This window comes from Oncorhynchus kisutch, linkage group LG24 (assembly GCF_002021735.2).
Source record: "Oncorhynchus kisutch isolate 150728-3 linkage group LG24, Okis_V2, whole genome shotgun sequence".
Taxonomy (NCBI): Eukaryota; Metazoa; Chordata; class Actinopteri; order Salmoniformes; family Salmonidae; genus Oncorhynchus; species Oncorhynchus kisutch.
The window spans coordinates 4,639,956-4,666,597 of NC_034197.2; the positions used below are offsets into that span (position 1 = coordinate 4,639,956).

Below are 26,642 nucleotides of genomic sequence, written 5' to 3' on the forward strand. Positions count from 1 at the left end.
TGACTAGTCTCTCAAAGCACTTCATGCTCTGAGGACATGGCTAGGGATGCCGTCTGGGCCGGCACCTTGCGAGGGTTAACATGTTTAAATGTTTTACTCATGTTGGCTGCGGTGAAGAAGAGTCTGCAGGTTTTGGTAGTGGGCCGTGTTGGTGGCACTGTATTGTCCTCAAAGCGAGCAAAGAAGTTGTTTAGTTTGTCTGGGAGCAAAGACATCGGGGTCCGTGATGGGGCTGGTTTACCTTTTGTAGTCCATGATTGACTGTATACCCTGCCACATTCCTCTCGTGTCTGAGCCGTTGAATTGCGACTCTACTTTGTCTCTATACTGACGCTTAGCTTGTTTGATTGCCTTGCGGAGGGAATAGCTACACTGTTTGTATTCGGTCATGTTTCCGGTCGCCTTGCTCTGATTAAAGCAGTGGTTCGCGTTTTCAGTTTTGCGCGAATGCTGCCATCAATCCACGGTTTCTGGTTGGGGACGGTTTTAATTGTTGTCGTTGGTACAACATCACCGATGCACTTGCTAATCAACTCGCTCACCGAATCAGCGTATACATCAATGTTGTTGTTCGACGCTGTCCGGAAGGTATCCCAGTCCTCGTGATCGAAGCAATCTTGAAGCGTGGAATTAGTTTCTGTCTATAGGCTGGGAGCAGCAAAATGGAGTCGTGGTCAGATTTGCCGAAAGGAGGGCGAGGGATGGCTTTGTATGCGTCGCGGAAGTTAGAGTAACTATGATCCAGAATTTTCCCAGCCCGGGTCGCGCATTCGATTTGCTGATAAAATTTTGCCTCAGGATATGTGGTTTCCAGTTTACATAGAGTCCAATTAAGTTATTTCAGGGCCGTCTAGGTGTCTGCTTGGGGGGGATGTACACGACTGTGATTATAGTCAAAGATAATTCTCTTGGTAGATAATGCGGTCTGCATTTGATTGTAAGGAGTTCTAGGTCAGGTGAACCAATGGATTTTAGTTCCTGTATGTTGTTATGATTACACCATGACTCATTAATCATAAGGCATACACCCCGCTCTTCTTCTTACCAGAGAGATGTTTGTTTCTGTCGGCGCGATGTGTGAAGAAACCAGGTGGCTCTACCGACTCTGATAAAGTATCCCGAGTGAGCCATGTTTCCGTGAAACAGAGAATGTTACAAACTCTGATGTCTCTCTGGAAGCAACCCTTGCTCGGATGTCGTCTAAATTGTTGTCAAGAGACTGGATATTGGCTAGTAGTATTCTCGCTAGCGGTGGGCGATGTGCCCGTTAACGACGCCTTCTGCGGCGCCTTTGTTTTGGGTCGCCTGTTGGGATCCGAACCATTGTCCTGGGTGGTGGACCAAACAGAGAATCCGCTTTGGGAAAGTCGTATTCCTGGTCGTAACGTTGGTAAGTTCACGTTGCTCTTATCTCCAATAGTTCCTCCCGGCTGTTTGTAATAAGACTTAAGATGTCCTGGGGTAACAGTGTAACTATACTGCATAGTTTCCTAAGAACGCGAAGCGAGGCGATCATCTCTGTCGACGCCGACAGTCGGCGCATGTTTTGGATGCTCTGGATAGACGAGTACAACAGCGTGTTCCAGTTCTCGCCAATATCCATTAACTTCGCACAGCCATTGAAGAGTAGTGGGACAACATTCCACAGGCCACAATCAACAGCCTGATCAACTCTATGCGAAGGAGATGTGTCGCTCTGCATGAGGGAATTGGTGGCCACATCACATACTGACTGGTTTTCTGATCCATGCCCCTACTTTTTTTTAAGGTATCTGTAACCAACAGATCCATATCTGTATTCCCAGTCATGTGAAATCCATAGGTTAGCGCCTAATGAATTTATTTTAATTGACTGATTTCCTTATATGAACCGTGCTAACAATCTTTGTAATTGGGTCAATTAGAATTTAAGTAATTCAATTTAAGAAATAAACTGCAATACCAATTCAATAATTGAAAAAATTGCATCCATTTTATATGATTTCTCAACAAACTGAAAAGGAGAAGCTAACCACTTCCTGAATTTAGTGACTTAAATTCCAAGGGACCCCAACCTTGCACAACACGCACATGCACAGTTTGGACATCCATCTTTTTTTTCTCATGGTGTTTCTCATGGACCCACACAGTCTTCCACACACATGGTAGTTCCAGCTCTTTATGAGTTCATACTCTTATTTTAGATTAGTTACTCAACACTGTTCTTCTGTTTCCCTCTCTCTTGCTGTTTGTGCTGAGCAGTTACACAATAATCAACAGGAGGTTGGGGGGGAGGGTATTAGATGCACATCAGGACCTTAATGATTTGAAACAGGTGTGTAAGTGCTGGGGTGGGGGAAAAAAGCCTGTACACCCTGTAGTCCCCCAGGACAAGAGTTGGAGGCCACTGTATTGGAGCCATTAGGTAAGAACAGAAGTGTTCAATAAAGGGTGACATTTTGATCATGGGGAAAAAGGAGAGCTCACTGCAACCCCTGCATCAACAGACAGCACCCCAGCTATGAGCCAACCATGTGATTCTCTGCCCAGTCTCCCCTACTGCATCATTCTATAATACCAACACGTTAAAACACTTCTCCAGACATGGTAAAAAATCTGAGAATTCGCTTACAATGGTTTTTGGTGTATCTGGAACCCGTATGCGTGTGTGCGTGCGTGCGAGAGAGAGAGAGACCATGTGGCGGAAGGAGATGGTGTGTGCGAGTGGGTCTGGGCAGGTGTGATGTTTGTATTATGTTGCTGTTTGTATGTGTATGTTCTGTATTGTTTATCGAGTATAATCTTTTAAAAAACAAAAGACTAAAATGTAAAACGTGTGTGTGTGTGTTACACTGCAGTGTTTTGGCCACACTGACAGGCAGCTGTGTGAATGTGTGGGAGGGAGGCTTCTTGACCTCAGAGGGTGATGTTCTCGGAACCGGAGCCATCCTTTGGGTCTGCTTCCTCCATCCATGCCTCCCTCTATCTTTAGTGTCTGGCTTTGGACCTCGCAGGATGGTTATTGTGTGATGGATATACTGGAACTCTGTGGGAGATAGAAGTGTTTGTGCATTTCCAGACACGCATGCTTGCGTCCATGAGAGTGTGTGTGTGGGGAGGTGAACTTACTGCCTAAGTAACTACTGTTCGTGTCTGCGTGTGTATGTAGCTATGCATGTGTGTGGTTGTGTGTGTGTCCATAAGACGAAAATAACCAGAATAGTTTCACTGAAACACAAAGTTGGCGTTGAGTTGCTTGTCATCTGGAAGCCATGAAGCGACCAGAGCCTTGCATCTGCATTCAATTAGGAACATTGGGGAATCGTTTTTTTCTCTCCCTCTCTCCCTCCCCAATTCGTTTTATTGGCATGACGTAACAATATACATTTTGCCAAAGCTTACTTTGGATATTTACAATATGAAAATCATAAGAATCAAAATTGTCAATGGAACAACAATAACCAAGGGTCAAAATAACCATACATTGAACAATAAGCATACAGTAGAGTACATGTGCAGGTTGATTGGTCTGTCAGACAATGTTCCTCATCTTATGGCAGGCAGCAATGTAGTGCGCTGCCAACCCACAGCTCTCTGTCCTCCCCCAACAGGACGGGTAGCCTACTCTCATTCGAGAGGTATTTGAAACCTTGAATAAGTGTTTCAAATTTGGGGAAATTACACTCTCTAATGGTTATATATTTTTGACATTTTGTCAGGAAATGCAGCTCCGTCTCAGGTTCTGCTGTGGTGCAGTGGTTGTATAGCCTTTCCAATACAGGGAGCCAGGTTTTCCTGTCTACCCGTCTCAATAGCAAGGCTGTGCTCACTGAGCCTCTACTTTGTCAAGGTTTTTCTAAGGTTTTCATCAGTAACCATGGTCAAATAGTTTCCCAATAAGCAATGCAGTTTTGTTTTGATTGTGTTGTAATTTGTTTTATTCGGATTGAATCTGGTCCTGAGGCTTCAGTGTGTTAGTAGAACAGGTTAGTGAACTCAGCCCCAGGATCAGCTGGATGAGGGGAATCTTTTCTTTGCTCAGCTCTTGGCATTGCAGGGCTTGGTGATGATATGAGAGGGGGTCACTGTATTTTAGGTGTTTCCAGAACTCAATTGCTCTTTTTTTTGTTTTTATTATTAGTGGATATTGGCCTAATTCTGCCCTGCATGCATTGTTTGTAGTTTTCCTCTGGACATGTAGGAGAATCTTACAGAACTCTGCATGCAGGGTTTACATGGGGTGTTTGTCCCATTTGATGAAATATTGTTTTGCAAGTGGACCCCACACCTCGCTGCCATAAAGTGTAATTGGTTCAATGACACATTCAATTAGTTTTAGCCAAATTTTAATAGGTATTTCAATTTGAATGTATTTTTTAATGGCGTAGAATTCCCTGTGTGCTTTCTCTCTCAGGTCATTCACTGCCTCATTAAGGTGTCTAGTTGAGCTTATTTTAAACCTAAGTAATTGTACTGTGTGCAGTATTCTGTATATTTCGTACCAATTGAGAACTTTGGTCTAATTCCCTGAGATCTGGAACTTCTCTGGAAAATCATTATTTTAGTATTTTTGGTGCTTACTGCCGGGGCCCTGGTCTGGCAGTACTGCTTTAGCAGGTCCAGGCCCTGCTGTAGGCCATGTGCTGTGGGTGACAGCAGGTATAGCTCATCTGTGAAGAGTAGGCATTTAACCTCTGAATTGTTGTGACTAACACCAGGGGCTGAGGATTTTTCTAGAATCGTGGCCAATTCGTTGATGTAAATATTGAGTGCAGGGCAGGGCTCAGATTGCAACCCTGGCGAATGCCCCGCCCTTGGTTAAAGAATTCTGTTATTTTCTTGCCAATTTTAATGCTGCACATATTCTCAGTATACATTTGATTTAATTATGTCATATGTTTTAGCCCCTACACCACTTTCAATAACTTTGTAGAACAGTCCTGTTTGCCAAATTGAATCAAATGCTTTTTGGAAGTCGATAAAGCAAGCGTATATTTTGGTGGACATGTTTATCTATCAGGATGTGTAGGGTGTAAATATGATCAGTCGTGTGATGTTTTGGTATAAATCCAATTTGGCTTTTGCTCAAGACATTGTGCTTATTAAGGAAGTTTTAGAACTCTTCCATGTATAATACTACCGAAAACCTTCCCCAGGTTACCGTTCACACAAATGCCTCTGTAATTGTTAGAGTCAAAATTGTCTCCGTTCTTAAAGATTGGAGTTATGAGTCCTTGATTCCAGATGGGGGGGGGGGGGGGGGTATATATTGCGCAAAGGAACACATCTTTTTCTGTCAGTACAAGTTCTTTTTCAGTTTTAACCAAATTTTATATTTATCAATTTTGAGGGGATCAATTAGATTTTGTATTTCGGATTTGTACCAAATGATCAGTCCTCCAGAGTCTCTGCCTCTATTGACAGAACTGTTTTTTTTTGTGATGGCACAATTACCTCTTTGTAGCCTGTGGGACAGTGAGTGACAATGTCAGCCTTACACTATGTCTCCTGCAGAATGATGACGTCAACATCTTTAAGATTTTTATTGAACTCCAGTGCTAAACTCTTCAGTCCAAAGGTTGAGTTTAGGCCCTGAATGTCCCACATGCCAACTGATAGTGATTTCATGTTGCAAAAACAAAGAATAGCAGTCAGAAATACAGTAACTACTAACTATACATACAGTGGGGCAAAAAAGTATTTAGTCAGCCACCAATTGTGCAAGTTCTCCCACTTAAAAAGATGAGAGGCCTGTAATTTTCATCATAGGTACACTTCAACTATGACAGACAAAATGAGAAAAAAAATCCAGAAAATCACATTGTAGGATTTTTTATGAATTTATTTGCAAATTATGGTGGAAAATAAGTATTTGGTCAATAGTTTATCTCAATACTTTGTTATACCCTTTGTTGGCAATGACAGAGGTCAAACGTTTTCTTCACAAGGTTGAAGTGTACCTATGATAAATTACAGGCCTCTCATCTTTTTAAGTGGGAGAACTTGCACAATTGGTGGCTGACTAAATACTTTTTTGCCCCACTGTGTGTGTGTGTGTGTGTGTGTGTGTATATATATATATATATATATAAACAGAAAAAAATGTTAGCTGTTATCCTGTTTATCTCACTCTTAACAACTTAATAGTTAGTAGTTACTGTATTTCTGACTGCTATTCTTTCTTTTTGCAACATGAAATCACTTTGGTATTCATTGAACAAGTAAACGTTTAGTACAATAGGTGTGTGTGGTGTGTGTGTGCATGCATGTGTCCGTGTGTGTGTGTTTAGTGCAGATGTATTGGAGGAGATGTTTAATCTCACTCAATCCTACAGGGTTCTCTTGTCCTCTGACGACCTCTGCGTAGCTGTGCTGGTCCTGCTGTTGGGCCCTGAGCAATATATTCTCTCTCTCTCTCTCTTCTCTCTTATATTCATTCATTTTACTAGAGAGTGCACATTGCTGGTTTCCCATGTACATCAACATTACATATGTAGGATCTTAAATTGTTTTTGAGGTTTCAAAGAGCTTCTAAAATTGGTCATTTTTCTAATTAGCTGCTGCTCACACGCCACCTCCCTTCACGTTTCTTTCTTTACTCCCCTTGGTGAACCATGATGATGTAGGCTGTTTTTGAACATTACATTGCTAAAGAACATTACATTGCTAATTAGACTGAGTGTATTTGTGTGTTGCCTGTGTTTGATATGCTGCCTACATATGCTGCCTACATGTACAGAAATCTCAGTATCTTTAACCAAATCAGGTTTCCATAAAATTGGTTACAGCAGCTGCTCCGTAATTATAATCCATAAAATAATTCACATTTCCTGTTGTGGCAGGATTATTTCCTGCTGTGAGAAACGTGTCAAATGAAGATCCTACGCCTGTAGCAAATGGGTAGTTTCTGGACATGCGGTGCTAGATAGATCCACCTTTCAAGAGAAACTGATGTAGGATAAGCAGATGGTGTCCAACACACATCCACACATATTTCCTACATGTCAATCCAATCGAAATATATTCATCCCAAATGAGTTCAATTGAGGGCAGCCAAACAGTTGTGTAAGCATAAATACTTTAGTGTATTTTTCATCTGTATATCATCATACGATCTATCAATGAATCATGAATGTCTGTGTGTGTGTGTCCTCTCTTACAGACTGCCTGAAGGGGCACTACGGGGCTGGATGTAACCAATCGTGCCACTGCTCTGGCGCGCCATGTGACAAGGTGACAGGACGGTGCCACTGTCTTGACGGTGTGACTGGACAGCACTGTGAGACTGGTAAGGACAGGACATGCTAATATGGCAGTGGGGAGGAGGAACAGGGATGGTTGGTGGAGTGGTTTCCAATCACTACATCCAAAATATGTGTTATCGCTGCCTTTTCTCTTATGTGTACTACACAAACATCCAAGGACATTTGTCAGGCACATGGAATCTAGAGTATCAACAGTGCACAACATAGAGCTGTCACAGAAAACCTCAAACTCCAAGGTGTTTGAAAAAAAAGGAAAACTAGATAGAAGAACCAGTACTCCTAGAACCGGAGCCCATCCTCATCTGGCTGGCCCAGGCATAATGACAAATCCAATAGGAATATCCTGGCACACCGGCATGGAAACATCCCTGTGCAGCAATATCGGCCATGGTCGGCGCTCTTTAAAAGCCCTCTTCAAATCAACATGGGATGGGCTGGCCAGAGACGCAGCAGTATGTGTGTTTACATGCAACAATGTGACCGCACATCTCTCTCCAACGGCTAACCATAGTAAAACAATCCAACATCTCTGATCCGGGTCCGTTTGAGCTTCTCTTGGACACTGTTGTGAGTACGAGCTCCTTGGAGGAGGATATGGAACTGAGTCTGGTGGTTTTAGAGAGAAGTGAGTGCTTAAGTTCCACACTTGCTTGTGTCCCAAATGTTACCCTATTCCCTAGTGCACTATGTGCCAGGGCTCTGCCATTTGGGATGCATCGAGTGTCTTTACTCAACCTTGTTCACCTCTGGCTGAGGTCAACTTGAACCCGAAACGTCACGGAAAATGATGGGGCAGCTAAAGCATTGGAGCATCATTCACTGTTTCGCAGGAAGAGTTGTGTCACAATATGGACCCATAAAAACAATGTTAACAAAAAAAGGCTTGTGCACCCATTACAATACACGTGAGCGAGAGAGAGATCAAGAGTATTTGTTGTCAGAAAAACCCTCTGTAGAGAGTTATCAGTGGCAACCCACCAACATTCAAGCCCCCCTTGAGGTGCTGCCATAGAGTTACATTAGAAGTCATTGACCACAGATAAAATGACGTCAAATCGCGTTATATCTACAGTAGCTTTGATTGATCATGTCAACATCATATGTTCAAACTCTTTGCTAGCAAGCTAGCAGTCATCATCATCAAGTTGACAATCTACTGGCAAATGCTTTTTAATCCTTGTCATATGAAGAGAAATAATGAAGAGAAATTATAGATAAAATGTATCGGTGCTCATCGGCCAAATTCAATGAGCGATTTGGAAGGAATTAGTGGCTAACTGCAAGCATTGCAAAGCAATCACTAGCCTGCTATTCAGTGGATTGGCTGTGTGGTCCCAAGTCTGGGGTTAAGAGTCGCTTTTCCAAGCTTAAAATGATAAACATTTCACATTGTCAATCCAGCATGATTTCTGCCCCACTCAAAGCCACTTAACTCAGAACTGGGAAATCTGACTTCAGTGAGTTCAAGACAACTGGGAACTCGGGGGGGAAAAAACGAGCTCCAACTGGGAAAATACGTTTTGAACGGTCATCCAACTCAGAATTGTAAGTCGGGAGCTCGGGCCTCTTTCTAGAGCTACAACCTGAAGATCACTGACGTCATCATGATTCGTTTTTTTCTGAGTTTCCAATTGTCTTGAAAGCACCATAAATCCAGAGAATGTCAGATTGATGACAAAGTTTAATGACAAAATTCGCCCACGAAGGACCGTCGCACCACCTTCCTGTTCAAGTGAGCACAGCACAACAAGGGAAATCCAAAAATGTATTGTATGCTGCTGCATAAATTATGTAATATGCCAGGGAGATATGCAAACCCTAGCCTATAATCTGTTTTAGAGAAATATAATTATAAAATATTGTAAGAGCTTTCATTGTCTGCTTGTATGCCCCTTTATTTATCCTACAATTATGACTTGGTGTACAGGGAGAATACTGTATGAATGGCCCATGTTTTGAATTCTGTCGCTGTACATTTCAAAAGTGCTGAACAAATAGTTACATTGACTACAGTACGTCCGTCCTAGCTCGCTCATGAATGTCTTAATCAAAATTACGCATTGACTCTTGTCCGCTTGTAGCCCCTTATGCCATATTTTGTACATCTCAATTGTCAGAAGAAACCACTTTTGTTTAGGCAAGTCAGCCATATCAGCTATGTTTTTTTTAAAGGCAGTAAATGAGGCTGAATGAACTGTTTCGCTGCCAGACAAGGTTCCGCTGATAGCCAGGTGTAGTATTGGTAAGGTGTTGGGACTCTGTTGGGACAGCTTTATGTTAGCCCTAACAGTTTGTAGGCACCATTTGTCACCATTATAGTGCAATTCATGTATTGCTTAGTGTTGTGTTGTGTAATGGCTTTGCTGGCATGCATGCATGCCTCAACAACATTTAGATGCTAGAATCGTCACTGCGAGTTATACATATTTTAAAACAGCACTTTATCAAATTTGATTTTCATAGAAGACATGAGAAACACTACTCTGTTCATTCTTTCGCCATGGAACACTGGTCAGAATAATAATGCTTAATAGTATTAGCCCCATATGGAGAATAGAACAATTAATTCACCTTGTAGTCTTTCTCTCTCTCTCACACACTTTTTCTCTCTCGCTCGCTCTCTCTGTCTGTTTGTTTGTTAGAGTGTGAGGAGGGTCGATGGGGTGTGGGCTGCTCAGGCTCCTGTCCTGACTGTCAGAACGGGGGAGTGTGTGACAAACACAATGGAACGTGCCGTTGCCAACCTGGATACATGGGCACCCTTTGTCAGAGTGGTGAGAGACACACGTGCACACACACACTAGTTACCACTCCCCAGACTTAGATAATTGTAGGGGTGGGGGAAAAAATGTATACAGTGGAGTATCGCAATATAATTTTTGATAATTTAATATTGACACTGTGACCAAGTATCAATTAGTAAAAATAAAAAACGAATATAACAAAAATATTAATATTTTTTGCTAAGTTAAGTTAGTCAGCTTTATCTGTGCTCAAGGTATTTCTCAGCCTATAGCTTGTTCTCAATGTTCTAAATGGTGTGCCAACATGTTTTGAGAACTTACAGTGCCTTCGGAAAGAATTCTGATCCCTTGAATTTTTCCCCGTTTTGTTATGTTTCCGCCTTATTCTAAAATCGATTAAATAAATAAAAATCCTCAGCAATCTACACACAATTCCCCATCATGACAAAGTGAAAAGAGGTTTTTAGAAATGTTAGTAAATGTATTAAAACATAAAAAACAGAAATACCTTATTTACATAAGCATTCAGACCCTTTGCAATGAGACTTGAAATTGAGCATCCTGTTTCCATTGATCATCCTTAAGATGTTTCTGCAACTTGATTGGAGTCCACCTGTGGTAAATTCAATTGATTGGACATGCTTTCGAATGCCACACACCTGTCTATATAAGGTCCCACAGTTGACAATGCATGTCAGAGCAAGCCATGAGGTCGAAGGAATTGTCCGTAGAGTTCTGAGACAGTATTGGGTCGAGGCACAGATCTGGGGAAGGGTACAAAAAATGTCTGCAGCATTGAAGGTCCCTAAGAACACAGTGGTCTCCATCATTCTTAAATGGAAGAAGTTTGGAACCACCAAGACTCTTCCTAGAGCTGGCCGCCCGGCCAAACTGAGCAATCGGGGGAGAAGGGCCTTGGTCAGAGAGGTGACAAAGAACCCGGTGGTCACTCTGACAGAGCTCCAGAGTTCCTCTGTGGAGATGGGAGAACCTTCCAGAAGGACAACCATCTCTGCAGCACTCCCCAAAGCAGGCCTTTATGGTAGAGTGGCCAGACGGAAGCCACTCCTTAGTAAAGGCACATAATCTTTGGTATAATGAAACCAAGATTGAACTCTTTGGCCTGAATGCCAAGAGTCACGTCTCGAGGAAACATGGGACCATCCCTATGGTGAAGCATGGTGGTGGCAGTATCATGCTGTGAGGATGTTTTTCAGCAGCATTGACTGGGAGGCTAGTCAAGATCGAGGCAAAGATGAATGGAGCAAAGTACAGAGAGATCCGTAATGAAAACCTGCTACAGAGCGCTCAGGACCTCAGATTGGGGTGACGGTTTACCTTCTAACAGGAAAACGACCCTAAGCACACAGACAAGACAACGCAGGAGTGGCTTCGGGACAAGTCTCTGAATGTCCTTGAGTGGCACAGCCAGAGCCCGGGCTTGAACCCAATCTAACATCTCTGGAGAGACCTGAAAATAGCTGTGCAGCAACACTCCCCATCCAACCTGACAGAGCTCGAGAGGATCTGCAGAGAAGAATTGGAGAAAGTCCCCAAATACAGGTGTGTCAAGTTTGTAGTGTCATAATCAAGAAGACTCGAGGCTGTACTTGCTGCCAAAGGTGCTTCAACAAAGTACTGAGTAAGGGGTCTGAATACTTACAGTTGAAGTCGGAAGTTTACATACGCTTAGGTTGGATTCGTTAACTTGTTTTTGGCAAATAGTTTTGGCAAGTCATTTAGGACATCTACTTTGTGCATGACGCAAGTAATTTTTCCAACAATTGTTTAGACAGATTATATGACTTATAATTCACTGTATCACAATTCCAGTGGGTCAGAAGTTTACATACACTAACTTGACTGTGCCTTTAAACAGCTTGGAAAATTCCAGAGAATTATGTAATGGCTTTAGAAGCTTGTGATAGGCTAATTGACATCATTTGAGTCAATTGGAGGTGTACCTGTGGATGTATTTCAAGGCCTACCTTCAAACACAGTGCCTATTTGCTAAATCAAAAGAAGTCAGCCAAGACTTCAGAAAAAGAATTGTAGAACTCCATAAGTCTGGTTCATCCTTGGGAGCAATTTCCAAATGCCTGAAGGTACCATGTTCATCTGTACAAACAATAGTACGCAAGTATAAACACCATGGGACCACGCAGCCTTCATACCGCTCAGGATAGAGATGCCTTGTGTCTCCTAGAGATGAACGTACTTTGGTGCTAAAAGAGCAAATCAATCCCAGAATAACAGCAAAGGACCTTGTGAAGATGCTGGAGGAAACGGGTACAAAAGTATCTATATCTACAGTAAAACAAGTCCTATATCGACATAACCTGAAAGGCCGCTCAGCAAGGAAGAACCCACTGCTCCAAAACCGCCATTTAAAAAAGCCAGGCTACGTTTTGCAACTGCACATGGTGACAAACATTGTACATTTTGGAGAAATTTCCTCTGGTCTGATGAAACAAAAATAGAACTGTTTGGCCATAATGACCATCGTTATGTTTGGAGGAAAAGGGGGAGGCTTGCAAGCCGAAGAACACCATCCCAACCGTGAAGCATGGGGGTGGCAGCATCATGTTGTGGGGGTCCTTTGCTGCAGGAGGGTCTGGTGCACTTCACAAAATAGATGGCGTTCAAGGAAGGACAATTATGTGGATATATTGAGGCAACATCTCAAGACATCAGTAGTCAATCAGGAAGTTAAAGCTTGGTCGCAAATGTGTCTTCCAAATGGACAATGACCCCAAGCATACTTCCAAAGTTGTGGCAAAATGGCTTAAGGACAACAGTCAAGGTATTGGAGTGACCATCACAAAGCCCTGACCTCAAACCTATAGAAAATTTGTGGGCAGAACTGAAAAAGCGTGTGTAAGCAAGGAGGCCTACAAACCTGAATCAGTTCCACCAGCTCTGTCAGGAGGAATGGGCCAAAATTCAGCCAACTCATTGTGAGAAGTTTGTGGAAGGCTAGCCGAACCGTTTGACCCAAGTACTAAATACTAATTGAGTGTAATTGACTTCTTGACCCACTGGGAATGTGATGAAAGAAATAAAAGCTGAAATAAATCATTCTCTCTGCTATTATTCTGACATTTCACATTCTTAAAATAAATAGTTGATCCTAACTGACCTAAAACAGGGATTTTTTACTAGGATTAAATGTCAGGAATTGTGAAAAATTTTGTTTAAATGACTTTGGCTAAGGTGTATGTCAACTTTTTATTTAATTTTTATTTATAAATTAGCACAACAAAAATCTTAACTGTTTTTGCTTTGTCATTATGGGGTACTGCGCGTAGATTGATGAGGGGAAAAAACAATTTAATCAATTTTAGAATAAGGCTGTAACTTAACAAAATGTGTCGAAAGTCAAGGTGTCTGAATTCTTTCCGAAGGCACTGTATCTCCTAAACTCGTTTCCTCATGTCTCTCTCTTGTTCCTCTTCAGTAGACATATACAGTAGTGAGCAATATACGTTTGGAACATCGAATCACAATAAAATTGTAGTATCGAATTTCAATACATGATACGTGTAGAATCGCAATATATATCTTATCGGCACCTAAGTAATGTGATAATATCGTATCGTGAGGTCCCTGGTAATTCCCAGTCCTATATATTTTACCATACTGTCTCTGTCTCTTAGTCTGCCCGTTGGGTAGATTTGGCCTGGGTTGCCAGCTACGCTGTCGGTGCGATAACGGTGGGCGCTGCCACCCGTTGACGGGCCGCTGTGCCTGTCCTGAAGGATGGACTGGACCCAGCTGCAGTAGAGGTAAGGCTGACAGTGTGTGAGCCACAATCAATACTGTAGTACTTTATGATCCTCCTACCACTCAAATCAAATATACCAAATAAAATATTATTTAAATCTGATTGAATTGAGGTTTCCCTGGCACAAGGGAACCATTAGAAGAGTCAAAATGGTCAAACTTACACATCTGGCAAGCGTATTTGAAAGACTTCATATAGTAGTTGAAGCCAGGTCTGCTACCACTACGGCTTGCAATAATAGTAATAATAACCCATAAGAGTCTAAACCCTGTCTAATCCGGGGGAGGGGGTTCTACTAAGCTACAGTGCCTTCGGAAAGTATTCAGCCCCCTTGACTTTATCCACATTTTGTTAAGTTTCAGCCGTATTCTAAAATGGATGAAACGAAGAAAAAACAAATCTGCAATCTACACACAATACCCCATATATAATGAATATAATGTTTTTAGAAATGTTTACAAATTTATATAAAATAAAAAACAGAAATAGCTTATTTACATTCAGACCCTTTTCTATTAGACTCAAAATTGAGCTCAGGTGCATCCTGTTTACATTGATCATCTTTGAGATGTTTCTAAAACTTGGAGTCCATCTGTGGTAAATGCAATTGATTGGACATGATTTGGAAAGGCACACGCCTGTCTATATAAGGTTGACAGTGCATGTCGGTTGACAGCGCATGTCAGAGGAAAAACCAAGCCATGAGGTCGAAGGAATTGTCCATAGAGCTCCGAGACAAGATTGTGTCAAGGCACAGATCTGGGGAAGGGTACCAAAAAATGTCTGCAGCATTGAAGGTCCCCAAGAACAGTGCCCTCTCACATTCTTAAATGGAAGAAGTTTGGAACCACCAAGACTCTTCCTAGAGCTGGCCACCTGGCCAAACTGAGCAATCGGGGAGAAGGGCCTTGATCAGGGAGGTGACAAAGAACCCGATGTTCACTCTGACAGACCTCTAGATTCCTCTGTGGAGATGGGAGAACTTTCCAGAAGGACAACCAATCCTGCAGCACTCCAACAATCAGATATTTTGGTAGAGTGGCCGAAGCCACTCATCAGTAAAGGCATATAACAGCCCTCTTTGAGTTTTCCAAACGGCACCTAAAGACTCTCAGACCATGAGAAACAAAATTCTCTTGTCTGATGAAACCAAGATTCAACTCTTTGGCCGGAATGCCAAGCGTCACTTCTGGAGGAAACCTGGCATCGTCCCTACGGTGAAGCATGGTGGTGAGAGCCTCATTGTTTGGGGAAGTTTTTCAGTGGCAGGGACTTGGAAACGAGTCAGGATCGAGGGAAAGTCAAATGGAGCAAAGTACAGAGAGATCCTTGATGCAAACCTGTTCCAGAGCGCTCAGGACCTCAGACTGGGGTGAAGGTTCGGTTCACCTTCCAACAGGACAATGACCCTAAGCACACAGCCAAGACAACACAGGAGTGGCTTCTGGACAAGTCTCTGAATTTCCCTGAGTTGCCCATCCAGAGCCCGGACTTGAACCCGATCAAACATCTCTGGAGAGACCTGAAAATAGCTGTGCAGCAACGCTCCCAATCCAACTTGACAGAGCTTGAGAGGATCTGCAGAGAAGAATGGGAGAAACTCCCCAAATACAGGTGCGCCAAGCTTTTATCGTCATACCCAAGAAGATTGGATGCTGTAATCGTTGCCAAAGGTGTTTCAACAACAATACTGAGTAAAGGGTCTGAATAACTTTTTTTTGCTTTGTCAATATGGGATATTTTGTGTAGATTGATGAGGAAAAAAACAATTTCATACATTTTAGAATAAGGCTGTAACGTAACAAAATGTGGAAAATGTCAAGGAGTCTGAATACTTTCTGAAGTCCTTTATATGGAATTGTTTTAAGAAAGTCATACCAAGGATCATTTAACTATTTCATTTTGAATTTTAAGACACCTTGAAGTATAATAACACTGTACTTAATTTGTTGGTTCCTTTTTTGATCATGTTCACTTTGGAGAGACATTTGAAACAGTGAAAGGTCTTGTGCGTCTGAAATGGCACTCTATTCTCCCTTTAAGCCCAGTTGTGGAGGTCATGACTTGACCTTTGACCTCTGTCTCCATGGTAGTGTGTGACGCCGGGCGCTGGGGGGTGGACTGTGCCAACGTGTGTGAGTGCCCGGACAACGATGGCAGCTGCGACCTCATCACGGGACAGTGTCGCTGTGAGGCGGGCTACACAGGACCACGCTGCCTACAGAGTACAAACATAAATATCTCCTTTCTAGTGTGTGTGTGAGAGTGTGTGTTAATGGATGCTGGTGACTTGAAACATTTGGGAGAATGGGAGACCCACGGTATAGGCACTGACTGCTCGGAGACGACAAAGAGTGTTTCAATAATCAAGGGACAGCAACCAACCAAGACTAATAGTTGCCCGAGCAAGATTATTTATCATCCAATATGATTGCGTAATACCTGTATTGACGGTATTTAACTTGCCTAGTTAAATAAAGGTTAAATAAAAACATTTCAAAATTTTAAAAAACATGAGAAGCTAGTTAAGCGAGCTACCTAGCTAGACTGAATGCGCTTTCTTGCCCTACACAGTTACAAACAACTGCTTTCAGGGGAAGTGATGAGCTCTATAGCAGTCTCACAACTCAATCGCTGGTTGAAAAACGTTTTCTGCCCCTCCCAAAAGATAGAGTTTGTAGATAATTGGCCTTCTTTCTGGGACTCGCCCACAAACAGGACCAAGCCTGGCCTCCATCCTAGCTGGAGGGATGCTCTCATCTTATCTATGAACATAGACAGGGCTCTAATTCCTCTAGCTCCACAATGAGATAGGGTGCAGGCCAGCTTAGTGGAGTCTGCCACTAGCACAGTCAGTGTAGTCAGCTCAGTTATCCCCATGAGACTGTGTCTGTGGCTCGATCTAGGTTGAGCAAAACAAAACATGGCAGTGTTCGCCTTTAGTAATCTTACTGGAATAAAGACCTCCTCCATTCCTGTCATCTCAAAATATGGTTACTTAATGTTAGATCCCTCACTTCCCAGGCAGTCATCGTCATAGAACTAGTCACTGATCATAATCTTGATGTGATTGGCCTGACTGAAACATGGCTCAAGCCTGATGAATTTACTTTGTTAAATGAGGCCTCTCCTCCTCCGCATCCTGTAAAGACATGTGTTGCTAACATTTGACAGCAAATTTCAATTTTCCTCCCCTCACAAAAATGACTTTGTTTTCGTCTTTTGAGCTTCTAGTCATAAAATGTATGCGGTCTACTCAATCACTTTTTATAGCTACTGTTTACAGGCCTCCTGTGCCGTATATAGCGTTCCTTACAGAGTTCCCTGAATTCCTATCGGACTTTGTGGTCATGGCAGATAATATTCAAATTTTTGGTGACTTTAATATTCACATGGAAAAGATCACAGACCCACTCCAAAAGGCTTTTGGAGCCGTCATCGACTCAGTGGGTTTTGTCCGACATGTCTCCGGACCTACTGTACTCATTGCCACAGTCATAGCCTGGATCAAGTTTTGTCCTGTGAAATAAATATTGTGGATCTAAATGTTTTTCCTCATAATCCTGGACTATCCGACCAACATTTTATTATGTTTGCAATAGCAACAAATAATCTGCTCAGACCCCAACCAAGGATCATCAAAAGCCGTGCTATATATTCCGCGACGAACTGCCCTTGATGTCTCTGCCTGGCCGGCTCCCCTCTCTCCATTGTGATTCTCTACCTCTGACCCTATTACAGGGGCTGAGTCACTGGCTTACTAGTGTTCTTCCATGCCGTCCCTAGAAGGGGTGCGTTACTTGAGTGGGTTGAGTCTCAGACGTGATCTTCCTGTCCGGTTTTGCACCCCCTCAGGCTCATGCAGTGGAGGAGATCTTCGTGGGCTATACTCAGACTTGTCTCAGGGTGGTAATTTGGTGGTCTGTTGATATCCCTCTAGTGGTGTAGGGCTGTGCTTTGGCAAAGTGGGTGGGGTTATCTAGGATCATGCCTCAGGAATACCTGGCGAATGTTATCAAAAAAAAATTACTATGACAATACATTACATATATTATAAGTCCTTACATATTGGCCTAGTTGATGGCCTAGTTTTACCCTAACACAGTGGTGTTAGGAAACTCCTGATTTACAGGCACATCAGGCCTGCAAATCACATTATGCTGGCTTGGAAAGTGATGAGTAATTCCTATTGGAATCCAGCCAGTAAGGATATCTAACAGTTGGAATTATTATTCACCCACTACCTGCATTCAGAATGACTGTCAGGGCTAGGAAACCATTTAAACCGGAACAACCATTTCAATAAATTGAACTAACTGATTGGTTTAGAAACATGTATGTTATTTATCTTTGTGTAGTATAATATTAATCAATCAATCAATGTCCATGCAAAACCACAGAAAATATCAACAATCCTGAAAAATCGACCTGCATTAGAGCATGCTGGGAAATATGATAATGATGGGTGTGGTTTTGATGAGACTATTTTACTCTCCACAGTGTAAAACAGTAACTCTGGTTATCAACACCAATACACAAACATATATTATTTATCTTTATTTAACTAGGCAAGTCAGTTAAGAACAAATTCTTATTTACAATGACGGCCTACCCCGGATGACGCTGCGCCAATTGTACGCCGCCCAATGGGACTCCAAGTCACGGCCGGATGTGATCTGTCTTAGACCACTGCACCACTCTGCAGCCCTACATGGTGTGCTTAATCTAATAACACACACATTATTGTATTGTTCATGTCTATATTGAATACGTAATTTAAACATTCACAGTGTAGGTTGGAAAAAGTATGTGAACCCCTAGGCTAATGACTTCTCCAAAAGCTCATTTGAGTCAGCTAACCTTGAGTCCAAATATAAAAAACACTCACAAAATTTGAGTTTGCTATTCACAAGAAGCATTGCCTGATGTGAACCATGCCTCGAACAAATATATCTCAGAAGACCTAAGATGAAGAATTGTTGACTTGCATTAAGCTGGAAAGGGTTACAAAAGTATCTCTAAAAGCCTTGATGTTCATCAGTCCACAGTTAGACAAGTTGTCTATAAATGGAGAATGTTCAGCACTGTTGCTACTCTCCCTAGGAGTGGCCGCCCTGCAAATATGACTGCAAGAGCACAGCGCAGAATGCTCAATGAGGTTAAGAAGAGTCCTAGAGTGTCAGCTAAAGACTAACAGAAATCTCTGGAACATGCTAACATCTCTGTTGACGAGTCTACGATACGTAAAACACTAAACAGGAATGGTGTTCATGGAAGGACATCACGGAAGAAGCCACTGTTGTCCAAAAAACAACATTGCTGCACGTCTGAAGTTTGCAAAAGTGCACCTGGATGTTCCACAGCGCTTCTGGCAAAAATATTCTGTGGACAGATTAAACTACAGTTGAGTTGTTTGGAAAGAACACACAACACTATGTGTGGAGAAAATGATTAATTAATCCTAGGCAGCCTGGTCAAATTGGAATATAAGCCACATCTGATCACATTCACATTTTCTCCTCACACAAACAAATGGACTTTAAATACATAGTAATGAATTTGTTTACCCTGACCAGATGGACAGGATGCATAGGCTGTATGCAGCTGCTGTTGTTAGTAGCCTACAGTTGATCAGACTGAGAAACTGTCTTGTTTTCATCCCAGAAAGCATGTCAATATCACTAATGTTTAGGTGCAGCCTAGGCTGCTATAACATTTATGCTTAAGACTTTTTCTTGTGTCTGTCGGGAGTTATGATGAGTTATCATTCCGTTTTCTAAATAAATATCGGAGCAAAGTGGAAAGTGCCCTCTGCGTCAACCTACCCCTGGGCACAGATGTCAATACATTGTCTATTCCATGTTGGTTCAATGTAATTTTGTTGAAATTACGTGGTCACAATATTGATTACACCAGTGTGTGCCCAGTAGGCTTTTTTAAAATATAACTTTTAATGGCTGGTGCGATGGAAGCTATGAAATCATTTTAAATTTATTTCTGCATCCCAGAGAAGACATTAGTAACTTCCATATTCTCAGCAAGTGAAGCATCGTAACGTGCAATTACCTCTGCAAGCTCCTTGTAGTTGCCGTTGTTTCCCCCTCATTGTGCTAACTCTTACATAGCCAAACATGCAGTATTGTCAATAAGCTGCTTGAGAGGTGCCAATGAGCTGTTTCACCTCACCTTTTCGTAGTTTGAATATGCAGACCATCATCCATTACATGATCGATGTGGCTTTTTCCTAGAAGCTTGAGTCTGATGTGGCCAATGAAAGGGTTTTTTCAACAAAAAATCCACTACACTGTAGTTGGCGTTCGCCATTCTTGCAGAGAAAACTGCACTCTGCTTGCTAGCTACGTGCTACTGAAGTTGGCAAGGCAAATTTGAAATAAATTACACTAACACGACAGAAAAATAAGGTCCTAAAAACAAGAAAACAAGATATAATCTACCTCTTCCGTCACCTGTAGTGTGAACAAACTAATTTCAAATTAATAATATCCTAAAAACTAAATCTCAATCTATCCAACAATGTCACCAACTAACAAAAATCGCACATGCGTGGTGCTATGTTCATTCTCTGATCCTTTGATTAGATGGACAACATGTTCATTCATACTGCAAAAGCTTTGATTGGTTGGAGGACGTCTTCAGGAAGTAGAGTCATAGAGGAAGGCTGTGCTCCTCTGGTCTCTTAAACCCCTCACCTGAGAGAGCTGGACTTGAGTATAGAAAGGAGTGAAGCTTTTACCATGTACTGTAAGTCTATGGAAGGGGTTGAGGAGCATGATCCTCCTAGGTTTTGTATTGAAGTCAATGTAGCCAGAGGAGGCTAGAAAATAGCTGTCCTGCGGCTACACTATGGTGCTACCCTTGAGGGTACTGTTGTGACTACTGTAAACATTCATTGCAAAAGTGTGTTTTAATCAGGTATTTGGTGACATTATTATATTCAGTATAGTTTTATCTGAAAGGACAATTTTTCTGAAATTCCTCCCCTTTCTTCCTCTGAGGAGCCTCCACTGGTTTGTGTGTCAGTGTGTGTGACATAGACTAGCTGGGTTGGGTCCTTCTCTGCCTGACACTGTTTAATAACAAAATCACTAGCAGGGAAAAGTGTTTTACTTTCTCTCTTAGCTCTTTCTCTCTGTCTCTACCCTGGCGCTGAAACAGAGTGCCCAGAGGGCTCCTTTGGCGCTGGCTGCAGACGCAGGTGCCAATGTGCCAATGAGGCGGCCTGTGAGCATATGGGTGGAGCCTGCACCTGCCTGCCTGGTTGGACAGGCACCTACTGTGAAAAACGTAAGTGTGTGTTGGGATAACCAATTAGAGTATGGTTGTGTATGTATGTGATGAATGCCCACATGATATGTTTGGAATGTGACTGTGTATGTGTGCGCGCATGCGTGCATGCATGTGTACATTTCGATACATTTACATGTGTACATTTCGATGTGCCGTTTGTGTTTGTGCAGCGTGCCCTGAAGGATTCCATGGGCTGGAGTGTCAGCAGCAGTGTCAGTGTTCTAATGGGGGGAGATGTGACCACCTGACAGGGGCCTGCCACTGTCCAGATGGCTGGGTCGGATCACAATGCAACACCAGTGAGTCCTATTGGCCTATTCACCCATCCATCCATCCATAGAATTTCTGTAGCCTCTCAAAAAAAGAAAAGAGAAACCGGTAAACAGGTGGAAGTAGATTTAATGAAGCGACTACACCCCACTGTGCTATTTCTCTCTGTGTGTGGTGCATTAATACTCATGGTCCTCGTTTGTATGTGGCATTGCATATTACCCTGGATCAACATAGTCATTTTTCAGTTCTAACTGGTAACGGGGCAGGAGCAGGGCCCATTCCAAAGACATGTGTGTATGTTTTTTGTGTGTGTGTGTGTGTGTGTGTGTGTGTGTGTGTGTGTGTGTGTGTGTGTGTGTGTGTGTGTGTGTGTGTGTGTGTGTGTGTGTGTGTTTCCTGCAGTAGTGCCTGTATTGTGTGGAGAGCTGAGCATTTCCAAAACTATGTCACAACACTCTTTGTATCTGTGTACAGTTACAGTACAGTGTCTTCAGAAAGACTTTTCAATATTTGTTACGTTACAGCTTTTTTCTCAAATTGATTAAATCGTTTTTTCCCTTCCTCAATCTACACACAATACCCCATAATGACAAAGCAAAAACAGGTTTTTTGAAAATGTTGCTAATTTATTACAAATAAAACAACTGAAATATCACATTTACGGAAGTGTTCAGACCCTTTACTCAGTACTTTGTTGAAGCACCTTTGGCAGCGATTACAGCCTGGAGTCTTCTTGGGTATGACACTAGAAGCTTGGCAAACCATTCTTCTCTGCAGATCCTCTCAAGCTCTGTCAGGTTGGATGGGGAGTGTTTTCAGGTCTCTCCAGAGATGTTCGATTGGCTTAAAATCCGGATTCTGGCTGGGCCGCTCAAGGACATTCAGAGACTTGTCCTGAAGCCACTTCTGTGTTGTCTTGTCTGTGTGCTTAGGGTCATTGTCCTGTTGGAAGGAGAACCTTCACCCCAGTTTGAGGTCCTGAGTGTTCTGTAGCAGGTTTTCATAAAGGATCTCTCTGTAAATTGCTCCGTTCATCTTTCTCTTGATCCTAACTAGTCTCCTAGTCCCTGCCGCTGAAAAACATCCGCACAGCATGATGCTGCCACCACCATGCTTCACCGTAGGGACGGTGCCAGGTATCCTCCAGATGTGACACTTGGCATTTGGGCCAAAGAGTTTAATCTTGGTTTCATTAGACAAGAGAATCTTGTTTCTCATGATCTGAGAGTCTTTAGGTGCCTTTTGGCAAACTCCAAGTGGGCTTTTTGCCTTTTACAGAGGAGTGGCTTCCGTCTGGCCACTCTACCATAAAGGCCTGGTTGGTAGAGTGCTGCAGAGATGGTTGTCCTTCTGGAAAGTTATCCCATCTCCACAGAGGAACTCTAGAGCTCTGTCAGAATGACCATCGGGTTATTGGTCACCTCCCTGAACAAGGCCCTTCCCCTGATTGCTCAGTTTAGCGGTGGCCAGCTCTAGGAAGAGTCTTGGTGGTTCCAAACTTCTTCCATTTAAGAATGATGGTGTTCTATGGGACCTTCAATGCTGCAGACATTTTTTGCTACCCTTTCCCAGATCTTTGCCTCGACACAATCCTGTTTCGGAGTTCTATGGACAATTTCTTTGATCTCATGCCTTGGTTTTTGCTCTGACATGCACGGTCAACTGTTGGACCTTATGTAGACAAGTGTATGCCTTTCCAAGTCATGTCCAATCAATTGAATTTACCACAGGAGGACTCCAATCAAGTTGTAGAAGGATGATCAATGGAAACAGGATGCACCTGAGCTCAATTTCGAGTCTCATAGCAAAGGGTCTGAATTATTATTATTTTTTTAACCTTTATTTAACTAGGCAAGTCAGTTAAGAACAAATTCTTATTTTCAATGACGGCCTAGGAACAGTGGGTTAACTGCCTGTTCAGGGGCAGAACGACAGATTTGTACCTTGTCAGCTTGGGGGTTTGAACTTGCAACCTTCCAGTTGCTAGTCCAACGCTCTAACCACTAGGCTACTTATGTAAATAATGTATTTATGTTTTTAATTTGTAATTTCATTTCTAAAATCCTGTTTTCACATTGTCATTGTAGGGTATTGTGTGTATTGCTGAGGAAAATGTTATTTTATCCATTGTAGCGTAATGTGGAACAAGTCAAGGGGTCTGAGAACTTTCCGAAGGCACTGTATCTTATGTCTGTTTTTGTTCCCCCTAACATTCTGCGCCCTGCTCCGGTTGTAGCATGCCAGGCAGGGTGGTTTGGCAGTGGGTGTCAACACACCTGTGAGTGTCGTAATAATGCCAGCTGTGACCCTGTGAGCGGGCAGTGCCAGTGTATGCCAGGCTGGACCGGCGCCAGCTGTGAGAAAGGTACTATCAGTGTGCATGTCTGTTTGTTTGTTTATGTGTGTGTGTGGGGGTTTGTATGCATATCCGTGTGCATGTGCAGTGGTTTCCCCTGTATTCATTTAGCAGCAGTGGACCATTTAAAAATGAAACAGGATAAAATGTAGCAATGCTAATGATAACTGTCTTCTCGTAGATGGAAAGGCTTTCCCAAATACTTTCTCAATTAAATGTTAACTAGCTACAATTTAACCTATACCTACCTGTCAGAATAATATCATGATTATTTGCATCAATTTAGTGGGCATTAGTTTTATGAACTCCATCACGTGTGCTACAGAACTGCTGCTAACCAGACAACAGTGCTAGGTGCATGCTCACTTGCGTTAAAGTGTAACTACACTCAAAAATATTTAAAACATTCTTAGATTTTCCCCACGCCTCCAAAGTGTTCTCCTGATGCGGTCTAAACATTGTTGTGGAATTAGAACATCTATACATTTTTACTTTTAGATTCAAACTAGAAGCACAGAGAGCATAATATTGAATTCATGAATTTTAATCTACTGTTAATCTAATCTACTATTTGAAGTCATGTCCCCCAGTCCATCACTTTTCCTAAATAAGTATATTAACACACGTACAGTGGAGACCAAAATTATTGGATCCTTTGATAAAGATGAGCAAAAAACGATATATATTTTATACTAATACAATTACTTGGAGAAAAAGACAAGTAATAAATATAAAAAACTCAAAAAGATACAGGTCCATATGATTGAATGCCCTGTTTTCAATACTCCAGCTCCCTCACCTTCCAAGGATAACTGAGCCGTCTTCCTTTCAAGGCAAAACCCACCACTGGTGTGTGTGGCCAAAGAGCTGCATTTTCATGTCATCTGACCATAGCGCCGCTTCCAATCCAAGTGCCAATGCCATTTAGCAAACTCCAGGCATTTACATTTGTTGGTTGACATGAAAATAGAGCTCTTTGGCCACACACACCCGTGGTGGGTTTTGCGTCAGAAGAAAGATGCAATATGCAGAAAATAATTCCATACCTTCTGTAAAATATGGTGGTGGATCTTTTATGTTAAGGAGCTATTTTGCATCCACTGGTCCTGGGGCCCTTGTTAAGGACAAAGGACATTTTAGCCAAAAACCTTATTGCCTTTGCCAGGAGGCTGAAACTTGGCTCCAAGTGAATCTGGCAGCAAGACAATAACCGCAAGAACAAATAAAATCCACAAAAAACTCAAATTATGGACCACAAAATCAACATTTTGCGATGGCAATCTTAGTCTCTGAACTTGAAACCTGTGGTTTGAATTGAAGAGGGACGTTGATGCGCAGACGAAGGATATAACAAATCTGGATAGATTATTGAAGGAGTATTGTCTAAGATCCCTCCAAATATGTTTTCCAATCTCATCAAATATTTTAGAAGAAGGTTTTTGGCTGTTATTCTCACAAGAATAAGAATGCTGGAGAATCGAAACATAGGATTCAATCATTTTTACCCCTACCTTTAAAAAAAAAAGTATTTCTTATTAAACTAAATCTCGTTCTCTGAGCATGCAATATAGCGCAGTATTTGTATTATTTATTTTATACAGTCTTTTTTTGCTCATCTTTATAAGGGGATCAAATCATTTTGGACTCCACTGTATGTTGAAAGAGGATATGTTAGTCCTCCCTGCCCCTCATTCACTGCCAGTCATTCTCTGCCAGTCAGCCTTTGACATTTTGATGTCTATATAGTATCAGAAAAGGCAGATTCTGCAGTTTCCAAATCACCTATCATTGCCAAACAACTCTTAAAAATAAGCCCATTAAGCACTATTTCAAAATATCACTTTTTGACAGAATTACCACCATTCCATGCACTCCCCAAGTGAGCACTTGCAACACTCAGAGCACAGTAATGTATTTAAACTCAAAATATGCCGTTCTGATCTTTTGAAATGCATTTTCTTAGTTTCATAATGTTCCTTAAGACATGCCTAAACAAATGAATAATGGATGATCTTTGTCATGGTGTTTGATTTGAGGTGTGTTTGTGATTTCTCATTTGTGTATATATAGCCTACAGTTACATAAAACACATGTTCCGGAACATATTTTTTAAACCTCCCGCTTTGGGCTGGATGTGCCAATGTGTAGTTCATGCATGCATAATTTATGAGCAGAATTTGACCTCAATTAGCCATGAAATCCCTAGTTTGAAGCAACTGTTTTTCTGGAACCTATTCTGCACCATTTTACCTACATTTTCCCCCAGATAGGCCAGCCTAGCAATTCGGGTTCAACCAATGAGTTTCAGCACCTCACCGTATGAGTGACAGCTACAGTAACAAGATGCACCCAGAGAAATGACGTGGTGCACAGTGCACATATCTCACAGAGTACGCAATTTTCAGGGACCACTTTTGGCTGGGGCACTACTTTCTGAACTACTGGCTAAAAAGTATACTAATAAAATGCTATTGTGTTGAAATACATTTTCTTTCATATTCTAATGTTACCTTCATAAACAACCAAAGCGTTATTATTGTGATGACATGTATTTATTAGACTGCTAGAATGTTCAAAAAGACGTTTCATTTGCTTAGAACCGAGGTATCGAGGACCGGCATTTTAAGTGTTAAAAAAAGTGTGACTTTGAGAGCGAAAACCTGAAAAAACTGGGGGAGATCCGAAGCCTGAACAACCCACCCCTCCTTTCCCTTTCGCGACCCTTTCTACCACTGATAAAAATATTATTGTGGAAACACTTATGTGTGCATGCATGCATTCATGCACACGCTCGTGTGTTTGTTTGTGAAAGAGAGTCCTGGGTGTGTGCCCATGCATGTGTGCGTAGGTGACAGAGAATGTATTATTTTGCCTCCAGTAACTCACAGATATAATTGGGAAGTACATTTGAAAAGTGGACTATACTTAACTGC

At 42.0% G+C, this 26,642-nt stretch overlaps 1 protein-coding gene across 1 annotated transcript in view; it reads left to right on the forward strand.

The window, feature by feature from the left end:
• Positions 1 to 26,642, forward strand: part of LOC109869651 (multiple epidermal growth factor-like domains protein 6) — a 114,859-nt gene that overhangs the window by 44,133 nt on the left and 44,084 nt on the right. Inside the window, exons 15-21 of the mRNA XM_031804269.1 lie at positions 7,142 to 7,267; positions 9,887 to 10,018; positions 13,645 to 13,773; positions 15,866 to 15,997; positions 20,949 to 21,077; positions 21,251 to 21,379; positions 23,590 to 23,718. Coding sequence (XP_031660129.1) covers positions 7,142 to 7,267; positions 9,887 to 10,018; positions 13,645 to 13,773; positions 15,866 to 15,997; positions 20,949 to 21,077; positions 21,251 to 21,379; positions 23,590 to 23,718 — 906 coding nt within the window. The remainder of the gene's footprint in view (positions 1 to 7,141; positions 7,268 to 9,886; positions 10,019 to 13,644; positions 13,774 to 15,865; positions 15,998 to 20,948; positions 21,078 to 21,250; positions 21,380 to 23,589; positions 23,719 to 26,642) is intronic.